At 40.5% G+C, this 18,094-nt stretch overlaps 1 protein-coding gene across 1 annotated transcript in view; it reads right to left on the reverse strand.

Moving 5' to 3' along the window:
* Nucleotides 1-36: 36 nt before the first annotated feature.
* The window catches only part of NR1D2 (nuclear receptor subfamily 1 group D member 2), a 26,312-nt gene continuing 8,254 nt past the window's right edge, over nucleotides 37-18,094 (reverse strand). The window contains 5 exon segments of the mRNA XM_079923068.1: nucleotides 37-4,414; nucleotides 10,901-11,111; nucleotides 13,526-13,711; nucleotides 15,443-16,065; nucleotides 17,890-18,034. Of these exon segments, the coding sequence (XP_079779194.1) occupies nucleotides 4,218-4,414; nucleotides 10,901-11,111; nucleotides 13,526-13,711; nucleotides 15,443-16,065; nucleotides 17,890-18,034 (1,362 nt within the window). The 3' untranslated portion in view covers nucleotides 37-4,217.

Consider the following 18,094-nt stretch of genomic DNA (forward strand, 5'->3'; position numbering starts at 1 on the left):
TAAGAAAAGCAAATGTAACAAATTTTAACAGGCCGAAATGCGTGTAAAAACTAAAACCAGATCCGTGAACTGGCTGTCTTTACTCATTTACTCAGCTGTAGCGTTCCCAAAATTTGGAAGGACTTTAATCTTTTGTTTTCCATCAACCACACATTTATTTAGAGCTCAATGTTTCTTACACTGTGCAAAAAAGGGGCAAAATACAATGCAAATTTGTACAATAATCCACAGAATATGACCAACATCCTGATGAAAACCCAAAGTGGGTTAACAGGGATTTTTTCTCCAGAAAAGCACACTTTCCAAGGAGCCCTCAGAGGAGCTCAGCACAGAAAAAAAAAGAAGGGGGGGAGGGGTTATTTGGTGGAGAAAGTTTGGGAAAAACTACAACCCACTAAATCCTTCCTTAGGAGCCACGACGCACATTTGCTCATGAGAGCACAGGAATGCCACAAAGACCTCAGTAACCTTGGTTAACCCAGTATTGCCACATTTGTTTAATCAAGAAGCCCATTTGTCCCACCTAACATCGATTAATATTCACAGAAAAGTAGTGGATGTTACTGGTCTTGGAAACAACCGCAGGGAGTGCTGAGTTAAGTAACCACCTTAACTTTGCCCCCCTGGCTGCAACCACTGGGAAAGGGAAAAGGAGGTCGTGGTCCTGCTGAGGCTCCTTATCCCATTCACGGCCAAGGCTGAGTCTCAGCTACATCAGGTTCCCTACCCCTTCCTCTCTCACCATCTCCTTCCCAGAAAGACCACCTTATCAAATACGGCAAACCACCATTCAGCTGGCATTACAGAAAAACGATCCTTGCTGGAATCTCTCAACAAACTCTACGACAGTCTTCTTTTTAAAACAGCCCTGCATACGGACACGGCCCCTCCCCCCACCGAATCAGAGATCTGTGCAATGCGTAGGAGACCCTGCTCTGCTCCAGGGAAAGTAGTAAGTTAAATTATAGATGGTCTTACCAAAAAGTCAGGATAGAAAGATACCAAAAACCACAGCTGGTTAGAAATAATATTTATTATTCCCTCCCCCCATGTACAGATCACTTTTCAGAAAGAGGAAGATATTATCCATGTGTTCATCGGTAACAGTTTGTAGAAAATAAACGTAATTCCTATCTTGTCAACAATATAGTTCTATCATTTTTTTAAAACAATAGCCATTTTATTTTTCCATGTTAGTTCAAGAATAGCTTCAAGTTTTATGTTTCAGATCAAATCAAGACAATCTTTGTTTCTAGGTAATTTCCTGACAGAGCCCCTCCCCCCCAGCCCCTAAAAAATTCTATATCCTAAGTGATAAACTCTTCTTGTACATTCAGCAAACTTTATATTGGAAAAGGATAACTGAGATAGGTACTTACTCTCGTGCACAGTAATAAATCTAGCTGAGCTTCTACACCTTGCTTTGCAATGATGTTTACATAAAATAAATCATATCTTATCAAGTTACAATGGTAATTTCTTGAAATGTAGTTACGAAAGCTATACACTTAATCCACTGAAATTTCCTTCTAATTTCTGAATCTGTAATTAAACCATCGCCATAAGGAAAAGCTTCATCCCAAGACGATGTTCCCCCCCTTTTCCTCAGCTATTTCTCCCTAAAGGCTTGAACTCTCTCTCAGATCATGTAAAGAGATACATTAAAAGCACAGGAAAAAATGTTTTAGCTCGCTGACATAATGCCCTTAAGTTTGCTGACATAATGCCCATATGTTAACTTTAAAATGTAAAATCAGAGTTAAAGCGTCACTTAATTCATACAGTACATTGTTCATTAATCAACAGTGTCCCACCAACTCAGAAGTTCCCTAAACTGGTCGTCTTCTCCGCATTTAGTAGGTTTATAACCAATGACTCAATCAAAGAATGTGCTTGTAATAGGCTGCTGGTTTAATTCTAGAATTAGAAGTTTCCATCTTGGGCTATTTTCAAATACAGAAATGCTACAAGTGGCATATGAACTATGAATTTTGTTTCCCATTACCTACAGGAAGAATTTGTTCAAATAAAATTTTACAAGACAAAATGCAAATCTCTATACCTATATATAGATGTATACATGTATATATTGAACCTAACTAAAGTTTTATAAGCAATACTAACATAGTTCTGGTTACACATTCCTAAAGACTTAGTAACTGTTTTAAAGATATATGTTATAAAGAGGCTTATGCAAAAGGCAAAAATTAAGAAACAACATGATCCTTGAGGTTTTCAGTATTACTTCAAAAAAGCTGTTTCTATTCCCCATATAAGAAAACTGTGCATTTATCTTAGAAAAAAAAATTATAAAAAGATAATGGTATCATGTGAAGAGTTCACAAAAACTACACTATATATCCCATAAAAGTCATACCTATTTAAGGTAAATCACGATTATGGTTTATATTGTATTACAGACATCACCATCACCTTTCCTCTTTAATAATGAGAGGGTTTAACTCTGTTTTAACTTAACTAGTGCCACAGAAATTCAAGTCCCGGTAGCAACAAGTTAAACAAGGTTATTACAAAATAAGGCATTCTGCTCACATGTCATTAAAGTAACAGGCTGAGTATAGTAAAATGGGATCTTTTCGTTTTTGTAATTTTATACCATCCAAAAATTATATAGAAGGCAATTTTACCCCAAAACCCAATTAATTGCTATCTTCCAGGGCAACAGAAAAACATACATAAAATCCTCAACTTTTGGCAATTTTCTCCAACTGCCATAAAGAGGCTGATCTTATCTATTTAATAAAGCCCGGTATCAGAAATGCGGATGAAATGTCTCTGACTATGCCATTTCTAAGCCTGCAGGTCACACACTAAACGATTTTTCAAATTATACATTAAATCTAATTTGACAAAATCCCTGTAGTGTTATTTAGGGGAAAAAAAACCCCAAGTGGATTCAGAACACACTTGCACACCCACACTCACACACACAGGCACACATCAACATATTGAACAGTTTTCTTAAACATTGGTTGGTTCTCCAGAAAGACTCCAAATATTTGTCATCAAGCTACAGCATGTGTGTAAGGGGCAGCAATGCAACTTTCTTAGCACAAAGTAAGAATCTGAATGAACTTTTAAACAACTAGTACCTGAACCAAAGATTTTGCCAAAGATGAACTCTGAAATACATGTTTTTTGAAATCTGGACCCAACTGCCTGTTGCACTTGTACATTAAGTGTTGCTTAGATAAACAAAAATAGAGCATAAATTCATTACTCTACTATCTAAAGATTTAAAGCAATGGTTATGTCATCAACAGGTAAAATGCACCTAATTTGGGTCTTTTGACACCTCTTGCTTTAAGTTTATTGTATGATAAAGTTCTTCACAGTTTAAAATATTGTGAAGAAATATATTTATATATAACTATATTCACATAGATATTATGTACACATACTATGTATTTAATGTACCCATAAACTTTGAATATGTGTGTGCCAGAAGGACAACCCACACATACGCAGGAACCCTGAATAATAGATCGGTGTGGACTGTGAAATGATTTCTCAGAAATGCATAGAAATAAAAAGAGTATTATTATGAATAATTATAATAACAAAACTTTTACCGTATTTACATAGTGCCTATCTCCCAGGAGGTAAATATGCTTTCTAGACATTCGTCAGCATCTCTGTGAGGCGGGGCATTGGGAACACGATCAAGTCTCATTTTCCACAACCAGCGAGCCTGTCCAGGACCACGCACTTTCACGGTGGCAGAATGGAGCACAGACAAGGAGGTTTCCTAACTTGCAAAGTCTCCAAACACCAGATCAAACAGTCTTGGGGTGAAATCAAGTTTCCATCTTACAAGAGAACTTCCACCACAAAGGATTAATTTTTAAGTCCTCATATACTTGTGATTGTGCATTGTATTTGTACCACAGGGAGATCAAAATGGTTTTTGGTTTTGGCAGATGAAAAAGTCTAACATTCAGTGTGACTATAATTCAGTGTAACTTCTCCAGTTTAAGTGCAACACCGCTGACTGGTCTACCGGGGAATTGCGGTCAATGTCTAAGCATGGCTGAAGAAATCTCAAACAGCTGCTGCCTGGTTACAGAGGCGGCCTGCAGTCTCACGTTGTCTTAGAGGTCTCTCCTACCTCCACGTATGGTACACACGTAAATAAGCATTTCCGCACAAAATATACAGTCAGCATGAATCAGTCCATGTTTAAATAAACCAAGTCCTTAGGGGTGAACTTTAAAGGCCAAGAGCTCCTCGGAGTGCATGTTGTTTAAAGATCGAAGATCTGGCAACTTTAGAAGAAGTTTTGTAAAAATAGAGGCCTCGTTTGGATGGTTTTTCATTATTAAGGTCCTTAGGGCGCGGATGAGCGTTTCCTGCAAAGCCTCCACAGAGTTGACGTTTTCTATCCCGGATCGATCTGAGGGAGAGTGAGGAAGAGAGCGAGATGGAGGAGAGGACATGTTATTAACATTAAATACAAATATAATCCGTGCTGTCGGTCTCATCAATGAATTCAAAACAAGGTTTTACACATTGGAACAGAGGCAAAAGATAACTGACAGAGTTTTTTAAATCCCAATGGCAAATTTTTGTAGCTATTTATTATAAAAATATATATCGCATAGTTCATTTGATAAATCAAAGTTCTTTATAGTGATTAGGTATCTACTCACAAAAATCTAGAAGTTCTGATTTTTAAAATTAGATGCTATCTAATTTCAACTGCTTCTGATTGGCAAAACCAAATGGGTCATGTGGTTTAGCAGTGTATTTTCATCTCATGTGGAACATACCACACTGGCACGTCACCGTAGGTGGCAGGCACCTGGGACCCACGAGTGGATCCCTCTTCCCTTGGGTGGGCCAGACTCACTCACTACTAAGGAATGAAACACTGTAGAAAAAGCGGTGGCTTCCACCTTAGGCAAGCTCTCACTCGCTTGCCCTGAGGAAAGCCGGACGCCATGTGAAATGCCCTGTGAAGTGGCCTGAGTGCGAGGGAATTGAGGGTGGTCCCCAGCCGCCAGCCAGCCAGGAACTGAGGTGCTCAGTCTAACGACTGCAGGGAATGACTCCTGCCAACCACCACGTGAATAAGCCTGGAAGCGGATCCTGCCCTAGTGGAGCCTTCATGTGAGACCACAGCCTGCCCACAGCTCGACTGCAACCTCCTAAGAAACCCTGAGCCAGAGGCACCCATATCCTAACCCTCAGAGATAATAAACGTATGCATTTTTAAGCCACTGAGTTTTCGGGTAATTTGTTATGCAGTAGTAGATAACTAACATAGTATGCAAATTTATTACCTAGTTATATTAACTTGCATTCACTTTTACTTAGCATACTGTGTTTATTAAACTCATCATACAAAAATGTTAATAAATTAGTGATTTAGCATAAACCAGCAATAAAGGAAAGTATCCTTAAATGAGCCGAACTTATGTTGTTGGCCATGGACTTTTTTCATCAGCGTGGGTCATTTCTTCCCTTTACAATAGGACACCGTAGTGCACAAGAAATATTCAATGGCTCCAAATATAGGGGGCTGTAATTAACAAGAAAAGGACTTCTCCAAAGAAGCAAAATTCTCTAGCCATTTACACCCTTTTTTCATTTTTTTTACAAGGAAATCAAGGAGGTCTTACATTATAACTGATAGCTGAAAAACGTTACTTGCAATGCAAACACTCAGAACAAGGATTAAAATTTAATAGTAAAGAGGGGGAAAGTCTGACTAACTTAAATGCGGGAAAAAATGATGAAAATAGTTTTATATTACATTTAATAAAATTTGGATTATGACTACAACTGTGTGCTAATTCTTACAGGAAAAGAGACAAATTGAATGTTGACTCCGGGCTGGGGGGGCGGAGGGAGTCATGATTTATCACACAAAATTGTGAGATGGACAAAAGATCTCTGCCCATACAATCATAAGGGTCATCTCTGCAAACCTACTTAAAGCTTTCAATCATGCTTCCAAGACTCTCCTTGCCTTTAATGTTCAAGTAATTGTTTTCTTTAACAGCCTTGCAATTTACTAATTCATTCACCAAACACTTATTCTGTGATGGGTGCTAGGGAATTAGCAGTGAACATAACAAACAAACCAAAATTCCTTCCTTTAGAGAGCTCATATTTGGGCCGAAGAAAGTTTACATGGTATCATCAGTAATTTACAACAACTGGGAAAAAATGACGGTGATCCCCACAAACAATATAATCTAGATGGCAAAGAAAGAAACAGACAGGAAGTGGGAGAGGACATTTGAGTTAGTATTATACGTGGTTGGTCCTCCAGTGAATATGTTGTGTTTCAGTGACCTATGCTTATGTAGTCAACCCCCTTCGGGGAAACAGATGCCTATACTGTACCTAAAAATGTTAATCATATTAAATTTTTCTAAAACCATGCTTTCATGATTTGAAGGCCAGAGGACCTAACTACAAATCTAGCTGGATCATAAAACAACGATCCTCTAGAAACTGCAACACTAGAAGGCACAGACTGAAATGGAAATTCACCTTCCAAAGGATGCCCTAAGTGCTATACTACCACCTGCAGAATTTAATTCATGATACGGCTTTCTACTTCCTTAATTAGCTCCCAAGCTTGTCCTCCTCACCAACTGTGCTCCTGATGCATATTCACTTCCTACACGATGCAAGTTAAGTTCCTTCAACGAAGCCTCCATGAGGACAACTGAAACCTACATCCAGGAGAGCTCTGGTCTCACACCCACAGGCCAGTCTCTCATCTTCAACTGGAAGTGACTGCGGCCATTACACACAACCTGAAAAAGAGTTTACCTTCCAGGTGTAATTCCTCTTCTCTCCATGGTATCAAAAGTCTTCCAATCTCACAGGCAAATAAATACCATGCTTGAGACTGCTCTCTCCCTTAGCAGCTACAGCTATTCTGTTAACAAGCGGCAGAGTGGGAAGGCTCCTGAAGCTAGACTAACAGGAGTTCAAATGCCTGATCAGCCCATTATGAAAAACGTGACCTTGGGCAAATTATTCAAGCCCCCTGTTCCTCAAATTCCTTGCCTGTCGTAACTGAGGATAACATGTCCTAGCTCACATCCAAGGTCTGCTGTGAATACAAAATTATATAATGAGATCATTAACTAGCATTTCTTCGGACAACCACCACCAGAAGAGAACAAGAACCAGAAGGCAAGTGTAGATTCCAAGAAAAACAAAAGCTATTTTGAATATAAAGCAAACTACAATGTTGCTTAATTCTAAACAGTTAACAGAGAACATAAATAAATAACCCATTTGTTATCTGACCCTGGAACATGCCCTTCAGGAAGGGCAGGCTTAGGGGAGAGTCTATGTTGCCTGTTACCCTTTCAGTCCCACCGTGTGAACACTAAGAGCACTAGTCACGTGATCACACTACTACGAATGCTGATGTTTGACTGTTCAATGTTTAGAATCAACTGATAAATAAAGCACGGGAAATAGCCACATTTATAGAACAGAACGTAAATATTTTCATTCTTGACAACGCAGAAGAAATGTTAGCGCAGAAGAAGCCAGGATGTGCAGAAAGGAGGGCCCTGTGTCCCTGGATGGTGAGAATATTCTATCTAAACTATCTGAGAGGTTATGAAAGAGTGAGTGAGCAAAGACTGTGAGCATGTTAAATTTATAAATAAAACCAATAAAGTAGCACAAGAAATAAAACATAAAAATTGAGGGGGAAAAGTGAGAGGGAACTTTTTTTTTTAAATTTATTTATTTTAAATTTATTTTTGGCTGCATTGGGTCTTTGCTGCGTGCGGGCTTTCTCTAGTTGCGGCGAGCGGGGACTACTCTGCGTTGCGGTGCATGGGCTTCCCATTGCGGTGGCTTCTCTTGTTGTGGAGCATGGGCTCTAGGCACATAGGCTTCAATAGTTGTGGCACAGGGGCCCTAGAGCAGAGCGCAGGCTCAGTAGCTGTGGCACGTGGGCTCAGTAGTTGTGGCTCACGGGCTTTAGAGCGCAGGCTCAGTAGTTGTGGCGCACGGGCTTAGCTGCTCCGCGGCATGTGGGATCTTCCCGGCCCAGGGCTCAAACCTGTGCCCCCTGCATTGGCAGGCGGATTCTTAACCACTGCGCCACCAGGGAAAGCCCCAAGAGGGAACGTTTATTTATCAGTTACATCTGCTAAATAAAAAGAGGTACAAGCATAGTATTTAGAGTTGGGTCAGCAACCATCAGAACAACTAAAAAGAAAGATGGTTAGAAATCTAGTTCTCTGAAGGACAGGCTAGGAATAGAAGAAGGAAGGCTTTCCATTTTATACCCTTCTATAGTTATGGAATTTTATTTTTCTGCTTTAAAGACAACAATAGTTCTTTTTAAGTGACAGAGCTTTAAATTCGACATTTTAAAATGCATGCATACTGTGTTGCCTGTGTATCTTCATATATAAACACAACACAAACAAGAATGCCTTACCATCTTTTACAGTCAGTTTCTCCCCTTTGGTACCATCTATCAATAAGCAGGCAAATGGACAAATGGATGGATGGGTGAATGGAGAGAGGCAGACCCCTAATGCTAACAGTGGTCTTTCTTGGTAGTGATATTATCATCTTTATTTTCATCTTAATGTTTTCTAATTTCTCAAAGAACCCATATTATTCTTAGGATCAGATAACAAAAGAAGGCTTTTTCGAAATTAAAATTTGAAACATAAAAATCACGTTCCTGGTGGAAAACACAACTGAAGTAGCACGGTGCCGGCAGAGAGCTCCCCTTTACCCCTTGGCCTTCTTTTCTTCCCCTGAACTACCTCGGGGACACAGTCCCTCCTTCCCCCCTCCTCTGCCACAACCTATTTCAGGAGAGTTCACTCCACTGCCTCATTCCTGGAGGTATTTCAACAGCCTCTCGACCTGACTCTCCAGCTCTGATGACTCACCTGTCTAATCCACCCAGGACAGAAACGCAGAAGTAAGGTTAAAGCGTGGCTTTGTTCATGCCAGACCATTCCCCTACTTAGGAAGTTACACTGACTTCCCACTGCCCCGTATTCCAGGTGAAGCTCTTCTGTTCAGCTCGCCAGCTGTCACTCTATAACCTGGTGCTCCCCTCACCCCGAGCCTTCTGCCCCCTCCTCCTCGACGAGCACCCCAGGCTTTGGCCCCGCCCCATGCCATCCCTCGCCTCTGGCTGGGAAAACCTAATACCCCATCCTCCCCACAAAGCCTTCTCAGATGACTTCATCTTCCTTCCTGAACTCCTACCTACCTCAGTCGGAACCAAGCAGTTTAGTAACACAAAGCTTTCTGTGTTGGTTCCGTCTCTCCAAATGGAACACAAAGCCGGTGTCTTAATGCTTGTTCTGTCTCCCCCGAGCACCTGGCACTTAAGGCATATTCATCAGATAAAGAAGTTACCGAGTATGGATTACCTTTATTTCACGATTAAAGATTTAGTAATCTGATGACAACTCAAACCATTACTAATTACTCATGAAGAGACTGCGAAATGGTAGGTAAGTGCAAGAAGCATTACAAGGTTACTAAGAAACCAGGCATCCCTCACTGACACAGTCCATCCAAACTACTCCCATAAGTGCATTTTTAGCTACCCAGGTAGAGCTGATCAGAAAAGGTAGCCAAATAATGCCTGCAAATGGCGTAAGTTTTTTATACCACTGACGTGCAACAGGCCCTTTAAGATATACAAAGAGCTTCCTCTCCTTAAGGATCGCTGACGTAAGAGTTACTGACTTACAGTCCAGCCACATAACCAGGGGCCACAACTTATACTTTACAACCCTCACAGTGTTCAGCACAAGGTCTTTTACACAGTAGGAAGCAAATGGGAAACTTAAAGCAAGTAATATCAAAATACTGCCTAGGGCTTCCCTGGTGGCACAGTGGTTGAGGGTCCGCCTGCCGATGCAGGGGACACGGGTTCGTGCCCTGGTCCAGGAGGATCCCACATGCCGCGGCGGAGCGGCTGGGCCCGTGAGCCATGGCCTCTAGGCCTGCGTGTCCGGAGCCTGTGCTCCGCAGCGGGAGAGGCCACAGCAGTGAGAGGCCCGCGTACCAAAAAAAAAAAAAAAAAAAACTGTCTAATTCTCAACAAATGGTTTAAAATAAAGTTAGCGATACCTAAAAATGGCTGGCACTTTCTTACATGTCCCCAAGAAAGTCACCGGCTCAATTTCCAATTTGCTATGGGGAATAATCTCTGCCTTACTAAGTACCATCTGAGTTGAAATACTTTGGTCAGAAATAACTGCAATACAATGCAAGGTGGCAGGGAAATTGGGAAACACCATCAATGACTCATATAAATAAACATTAAATGATAGGATTCAACAATCTTGGAGGCTCCCATGGTACAATCCCTTCCTTTCACAGGATAAGGAAACCGAGACTCAAAGAGAGAAAATTACTTACCAAGTCACACAGAAAGTTCAGTAGCAAAGCTGGGTGAGAGCCTACAACTCACAATTCTCTGATTTTTGTAACAAAACACAGTAATACATCTTGATACTTGTAACATTTTCAAGTAACCCACATAATATTTTAACCAAAACTTAGATTCATATTATAACCATCTACCTAGAAATACACAATGTTCCAAAAAATAAATCCATGAAATAACACTTTAGACTCATAAAAAATTATGAACAAAAGCTAAAGACTAAGAGTGGTATATGTGAGGCCCAGATCTAAACATCCTTTTATCCCTATACAGCACTTGTGACTTTTACTGCCATGATTAAAAAAAAAAAATTTAATTATGCAAAAATAACAGATTCATAGTTTAGTATATTTCCTAAGGCCTTCTCCCCTCTACATAGCTTGCCAGAACCTAGCCGACTGCCACCTTCTCCCCACTTGGTCACTATATTCCAGGTGTCACACAACTGTCGAGCAGCTTCCTTACCTGCAGAAACCAGGACAACTGCTGTAAACAGACTCATCTCTTCATCACTGAGTTGGAGGGCATTTAGCTTCTCACTAAATTCAAACATAGAGTTTAGCAGATCCCCTGCTCCCATTGAGTGTAAATCATCCACACTATACTTCTTTCCACTTAAAAAGGTGACAGTACGTTCCTTTGCGTCAAATAATGATGCAAACCGTACCATTAAAACCTGGAAAAAGAAAAAGACTTAAATGTATCTGGAGAAGTTCAATAGTAATACTAAAAAATAACTCAGTATTCAAGTCAGTTAAGAGACATCCTACACATAAAAGAAGAGTTGTAGAAGAAAAAGTGAGTTTATTTTTACCCAGAACCATTTGCTTAAGACAAAATCTCCACCAAAGCGATAAATACTCTAGGAAGAGCATCAAAAAAATTCCAGCCACCAGGGGCAAAATACTCAAGTCCTGTGATACTCTGAAACTATTAATAAAGATTCTGAAATGTAAATTCAAAATTAAAGCAGGCAAAAAAAAGCCCAAAACCCGAAATTAAAGCAGGCAATAATGCCAAGAAATTTGAAACTGGGCCTTGGCCAAAGGCATTTAGCAAACTCTTTAAGCTACCAAGTGTATCATATGGTCTCTAAGCCCTAAGTAAAAAGAGCAGTATTTCAATGCAACAACACTTGGAAACACACAAACACCAAATGCAACCAAGGCAAATGCAGCAGACGAACTCTAATCATAGTCTATTTTAAGAAAGCATAACCCAAAGAGACAATACACAAAGAAAACTATGGTAGCAGGTGCTCCAGACATCAAGGTATAATGGAAATCCAGACCAAACCAGTCAACAACTGCTAACCTGCAGACCAAACCAGTCAACAACTGCTAACCTGCAGCACTCCCTCCACTATAGTAAACGGTAACATCTAGGTCACATATTCCTCTCATAACCAGAGGAACACTGAACAAACACCTGCCCTTTGCAATGCTCCCAAGCAAAGACTTGTTTTACCCAAGACAACCCAAAAGAGAGTGAGCCTTCTAAGATGGTGCTAGCGCTACAACACAGCAATCCTCAGACAAATCACAAAGTGAAAAGAACACAAGTCCTGGAGTGAGAGATTTGTGTTCTAGTCCTGACTGTGTTATGAATTTACTGGTAACCCAGGAAAGAAAAGTTCTGCACCTCTCTAGGCCATAGTTATCTAACCTCAAAACTGGGTGAATTGAACTTGATCTCTGACATCCCTTCTGACTTGAAACCTTAAGTCTAATATTTTCCTTTGAACTGAAAACCCTAACCTATAGGTGTTTCTTTGGAATTCTATCACAGCTATTTTATTTACAAAAACATCTTCTCTGTTCTAGCTCAGGTGCCCCAAAGAATAGAACCGAAGGCAAGGGTTTATATGGGATGTGCACTGGCACATGTGAAAACAACAGGAGTTAAGAAAAAGGAAATGAGATGGAAAGGAAAGAGAGTCAGTATCAGAGGACATACTGCTAAGCTGGACACCACCTGACATCAAGAACAACTGAGAGCCCGATCCCGTGGGACCCTCCGGGGAAGTGAAGATCTTCCCCCAGCTCCCTTTCCCTGCTGACCAAAGACTGGGCCCACCGGCGTCAATGTCCCACCCACCCCCTGCCTTTCAGGATAATGCCTACGTGAGTGCTGAGCAAGTGCTGAGACTTCTCCCACCTCAGCAGCAGCAGGGAAGCCCCGGGGCAGACAGGTGAGAGGTCCCTAAGCAAGCACAGGGAGAGGCTCTGTCTGCATCCTACTCAAATTGGCAACACGGGCTGCCCCAGGTCCAGGCAGAAGGCACCACAGCAGAGAAAGTGGAGTAGCAAAAGTGGCCAAGGATCCTGGAGTGAGGCGAGGCCATGAAGATTCACAGTGGTACATAAGAGATGTCTGAAACAACTCCCAAATATCCTACCACCTCCTAGGAGACAAAAACCACCATCTATTTACCCTTCGTGTCCAGTACTGAACATAGTAAACGCTGGGTTAGGCTATCAGGAGGTGTCTAACTCGGGGAACCCACCAAGTCCACACCTGAAAGCGATTCTAGAACTTGGAGTTCATGTGCTGCAAATACAGTCCATTTGTATTTAAAGTCCTAAGTAACTCGGCCTTTACCTTGTCTTTTCCCAAGATCCTGAGATGGTCATTCTTTTGTTGATATTTTCAGCCTCTGGACTATAAACAGTTGTTGAGAAAAGGATCAAAGTAAAATACTACCTTCGACTTCCCTGTGGCACAGTGGTTAAGAACCTGCCTGCCAATGCAGGGGACAAGGGTTCGAGCCCTGGTCCGGGAAGACCCCGAATGCCACGGGGCAACTAAGCCCGTGCGCCACAACTATTGAGCCTGCGCTCTAGAGCCCGCGTGCCACAACCACTGAAGCCCGCGTGCCACAACAACTGAAGCCCGCGCACCTAGAGCCTGTGCTCCACAAGAGAAGCCACCGCAATGAGAAGCCTGCTCACTGCAACTAGAGAAAGCCCACGTATAGCAACCAAGACCCAACACAGCCAAAATAAATAAATTCGTTTAAAAAAAATAATAATAAAATAAAATAAAATACTACCTTGCCCTGTATCAATATTCAGGATAAATAAAACCTACCTCGAAAGTCCCAGCCTTTAAAAGGTTGACTTGGTCATGTTGAGAGAGATCTCTGAAGCCGGGAATACGCTTTGCAAACTCCACCACTTCCTTCACTGCTGGGGTGAAGCTCATCGAAAATTCTTCCCAGATTTCATGCCCCGATTTATGAGGATCCACATACGGAGACTTATTCATTGGACAAACCTAATACGCATAAAACAGAAGAACTACTGAATTGTGAGAGGTGGTAAAGAAATTTCAAAGGTAGCATATCAATCAATGGAAACCCCATGAATATACCCTCTGACACCAGTAAAATCTACTAATATTAGCACTCTCTCCATTTGCTACTTGCCTTGTGACAGAGAGCCTCAGAGCAACCTAACTTAAACAGCAGTTAACTTATCATAAAAGAGGTAGCCTAAGCAAAAAGTACATCTATCACAAGCTAGTTCAAAACCTGTTGCAGAGGTTTGAGAGATTATTTTGTAATATTGCTGCCATCTTGCACTGGGTTTTATGGTTTTCAATCAAATTCATACGTATTCATTCACTTGATTCTCAACCCTACTATGTAGTCATGGCAGACATTATAACTACCATTTCTTAGATAAGGAAATGGGACTTTATGAGGTTTAGTGATTTATCCAAATACAGCTAGAAGTCACAGGCCTAGAGTCCAACCCCACACTTAGTATTTCAAAACTCACCTTTTTCTAAATAGGCACAATTACACTGTTGTAATTTCAAACAGGAAAAGACAGTGAGATGCCTCACTTTTTTAAAAAAGGTCACTGACCACTTATTTCATATACACTGGTGTGACCACTGGCCTCCACTTGTTCAATTAGGACACAATGACTGGACATACAAGATGGACCTTCTAAATAAGAATTGGAGAGGAAAAAAATAGGAAGCCAAAGAAGGTATTAGGACACTACAAAGATTATGAAACATACACTGTATACTCTATTAGTAAAATCAGCCTTTAAATTTTCATTAAATCCATAGGAGATCGAGTAATGGGACGATTCTATAACCATGGAGAATATCACAGATCAGAACCTAAATGCTTACACGTTTTTTCCCTCCTTAACAGAGCCACTAAGCCTAAAAAAATATGAGGCTACCTTCCAGATCCATGGAATCAAATACTTGTAAGTGACCCCAAAAAATCTAACATTAGGACTGGGGTAGAGTCAACTATCTTGAAATGAAAAAAGAGGATTTTAATTACCTGGCTGTAGAAAATACCAAGCACTATCAAAGGATCTCATTGTGCAAACTGGAAGTGCCGTGCTACTGCTGTTTTAGATGAAATTGGGGCTGAATATAAACAATGTACTTTCATGCAGACTATTGTATTTGATGAAAACACTTAAATGATATGAGTAACATTAACTCATTCCATGGGATGAAGTCGGAGAAAATCCTTAGAAACCAGCGAATTATATTAAACTATGCCTAAATTTTCAAACAACAAAACATCCATGTTCTATATCCAAAGACCTTTTTGCATCATAATGGTTAAAGAAAACACTTTCCTTCTAAATCAAGGAATTACTGACCATGGCAAGCTAAAAGATCAGCCCTCTGAGAAAATCCCAAAGCTAGGAAGGCAATGCTTAACCTGAACGCTTCAAGTTTGAAAAGGATTTCTAAGAATTAGGACCGATTCTTCATGAACCATATTTTACATAAAATCCTAATCCCAATCATAGTACCAATCAAATAACACGCCTGTACCTAGCTCTGTATGAAATCAGCTCATTCAACAAATGATGTTTATTAAAAATATTTGACCTAAAGTACTACGCAAAATTGATTCTGTAAATCTCAGGTTTTCTGACACCCCCGCCCCTGTCCTCTGAATAAAAGCAAGCCTTCAAAGCTTTCCTTGATACAAAGTGAGCAAAAGAAGTGATTTCACTATACCAGATGCATTCTCCCTCCAGTGTTGCACAGGTAACTATTCTCGTTCTCATTCTGAGAACATCCATCTATGGAAACTCTATCACATACTCTCTGAGTATAAGCATTGGAGAAGTTCACACAATGTCCATTTGTAATACAAATGGCATGCCCATTGGCGTAATGCATTACGTTCCTCCCTTTGTACTGTCCACCGAGGTGCTGCTGGCTCTCACTACAAGGAAAGTGGCTGCTAAGCCCACTGCCACAACGGTCATGATTCAAATTATATTGCTCCATGTTCTTAGGAATCCGTTCTCTCTGCGGCTGCACGGTCTCTGCTGAGTTTTCTCGCTGCTCCTGATTATACATAAAGGTATCCTTGTGCGCTCTGGTTACCATGCCAATCACTTCTTCCTTTGCAAAATCTGAAGAGGGAGAAGAGCTTTTGATGTTTTCTTGCTCCAGCTGGGGCTTGGGTCGCAGCTGTTCCTGGGCTGGTAAAGCTGTCTGTTCATGATGTTCTACTAATTGGTCGTTCTGTAGATGACCACTGAACTGGCTGTTCATCATGGTCTTCATGGCACTCTGCATCTCAATTAGCATCCTCTGTTTTTCACGCTTAGGAATACGACCAAACCGAACAGCTATTGAAGAAAAAGATATTTAACATCTACATTCTAAATAGGACCCGTTTATACAAAATAACACAAAACTGGCTCTGATAGCTATGGCTTCTGGTCATATGAGTAAAGAACATCCATTTGTGTCTGGCCCAAATTATCCTAAACTTGCTGGTTATGTTTTTCTGGTACCACAGGAAGTGGGAGCAGAAAGACAATTTTTCGTTTTTCTCTCAAAATAATGCTCAGAAGATCTCTAGGGTATTTTATAAACAAAGCCTAAGAAAGAAATTTGAAATTAACTGATGGAAATCAGTTTGCAGCAGACCAGCATTCCTATACAGCACCTTACTAAGAAAGCTGAAGGCTCTGTTCTCAAGAAGGCACACGTGATTCAGCTACCCACATCCACCAACGCTGATGGAACCCACAGGTACAATCACTCCCTGAATGACCTCTGTCCGTTCATTTCTGTAACCTTATTCTCAAGACCCAACTATGAAGGGATCTCCTTTTCCAACTTCTTAAAAGAGAAAATGTTTAAAAAAAAAAAGAAAAGAAAAGAAAAATCACAGTCAATAGAAATGTAGTTATTGGAAAATAAACTTGCTGGATTTCAATTAAAATCAATGAAACAAAAATAAAATCATTCATCCTGCACTACCTTAGAGACTAGTCTTAGAATGAGTCCTGTTTCCAATGTTCATATCCCTGAGGGGAAAAAGCTTCTTTCCACCTAACATTTATACAGAGATAACAAAAATTAAATATCCACCCAGCAAGAAAGCCTCACTAATCTAACTGCAGCCTCTGACACTGTCATGACCACAGACGAACAATTTTATCATGGTGCACACTCTACCTCTGCTCCCTCCTGTACAACTGATGGCCATTTTTACTCTTTCTGGGGAAATCACAATATCCACCAACTTTGGATTAGTATTTCTAGTGCTATAAAAAAAATTTTCAAGCAACTGAAAATACAAAACATCAACTGCTGAAACCTGTCATTCGAGAACCTCATTACAATACTATATTTCTGCGTCAGTAAGATACTAGAGTAATCTAAAGGACTGCTTAAATGACCCTTCCCTAGATAAATACAAGGTTCATTCTTAGCAATTCTTAATTAACTCTACGAAGCCAATCCCTCTGAAAACCTCATACTTCTCTATTATGTTACTTAGAACACAATGAGACTATCCAAAAATGATTTCCCAAGAACAACGGACGGAAGAGTCACATCTTCCAGGGACGTCATCCATAAATAATACTAAAGGTCCTGCAAATCACAACTTTTATTTTCCACGGGAGTGGATCATGCCAGAAATGAGCAACCACCTCCACTCCAGACCCTGATGTCTCTTTCAATTTTGCATCTCCTTTCAAAGTATTCAGAATCAGTGCCCGAAAAGCACTGTGTCATATCAGGACTGAGAAGTGATAGAGCTGATTCACGTAGGGAGGAATGGGTTCCTCAGGACTGCTAAGAGATCAGGGAAAAAAGCCAAGGACTCCTATATCAAGAAAAAGTAAATCTCTTTTTTTTTTTTTTTTTTTAGGAAAAAGAAAAAGTACTCAAATTGCATAGGGAAAAAATGGGTCTTTTCACAGGCAAGCAACAAAAAAAGAAGAGAGCCAAAAGCTGTTTCTGGGGTGATGATGCTAGAATTTTGACTTGAATGAATTTGGCATCCTACAAGGCATCAAAATGTGTTTTCTAAAATCTGTTTCACCCTGAGCACAAGGGGGCCATTGGTAATCGGCTTATAGCTCCGGTTTATGCTGAGAAATAAGGGCCAAGCTCCACGCGCTTTAAGGAGAGCACTCTTTAAACTGGGGACGTACCATCTCTCGACATTCCAACAGACAGACACTTTTTGAAACGACACTGCTGACATCTGTTCCTATTCATTCTCATTATAGAGCAGTTTTCATTCTTCAGGCACTTCTTGTACTGAATGTTTTGCTGAATGCTTCTCCGGAAAAAACCCTAAGAACAAAGGAAGACGTAGCCATCCATTTAAAAACATCCAGATGAACTCCCTGTAAG

Source organism: Stenella coeruleoalba (genome assembly GCF_951394435.1).
Source record: "Stenella coeruleoalba genome assembly, chromosome: 5".
In the NCBI taxonomy this organism is placed as follows: domain Eukaryota; kingdom Metazoa; phylum Chordata; class Mammalia; order Artiodactyla; family Delphinidae; genus Stenella; species Stenella coeruleoalba.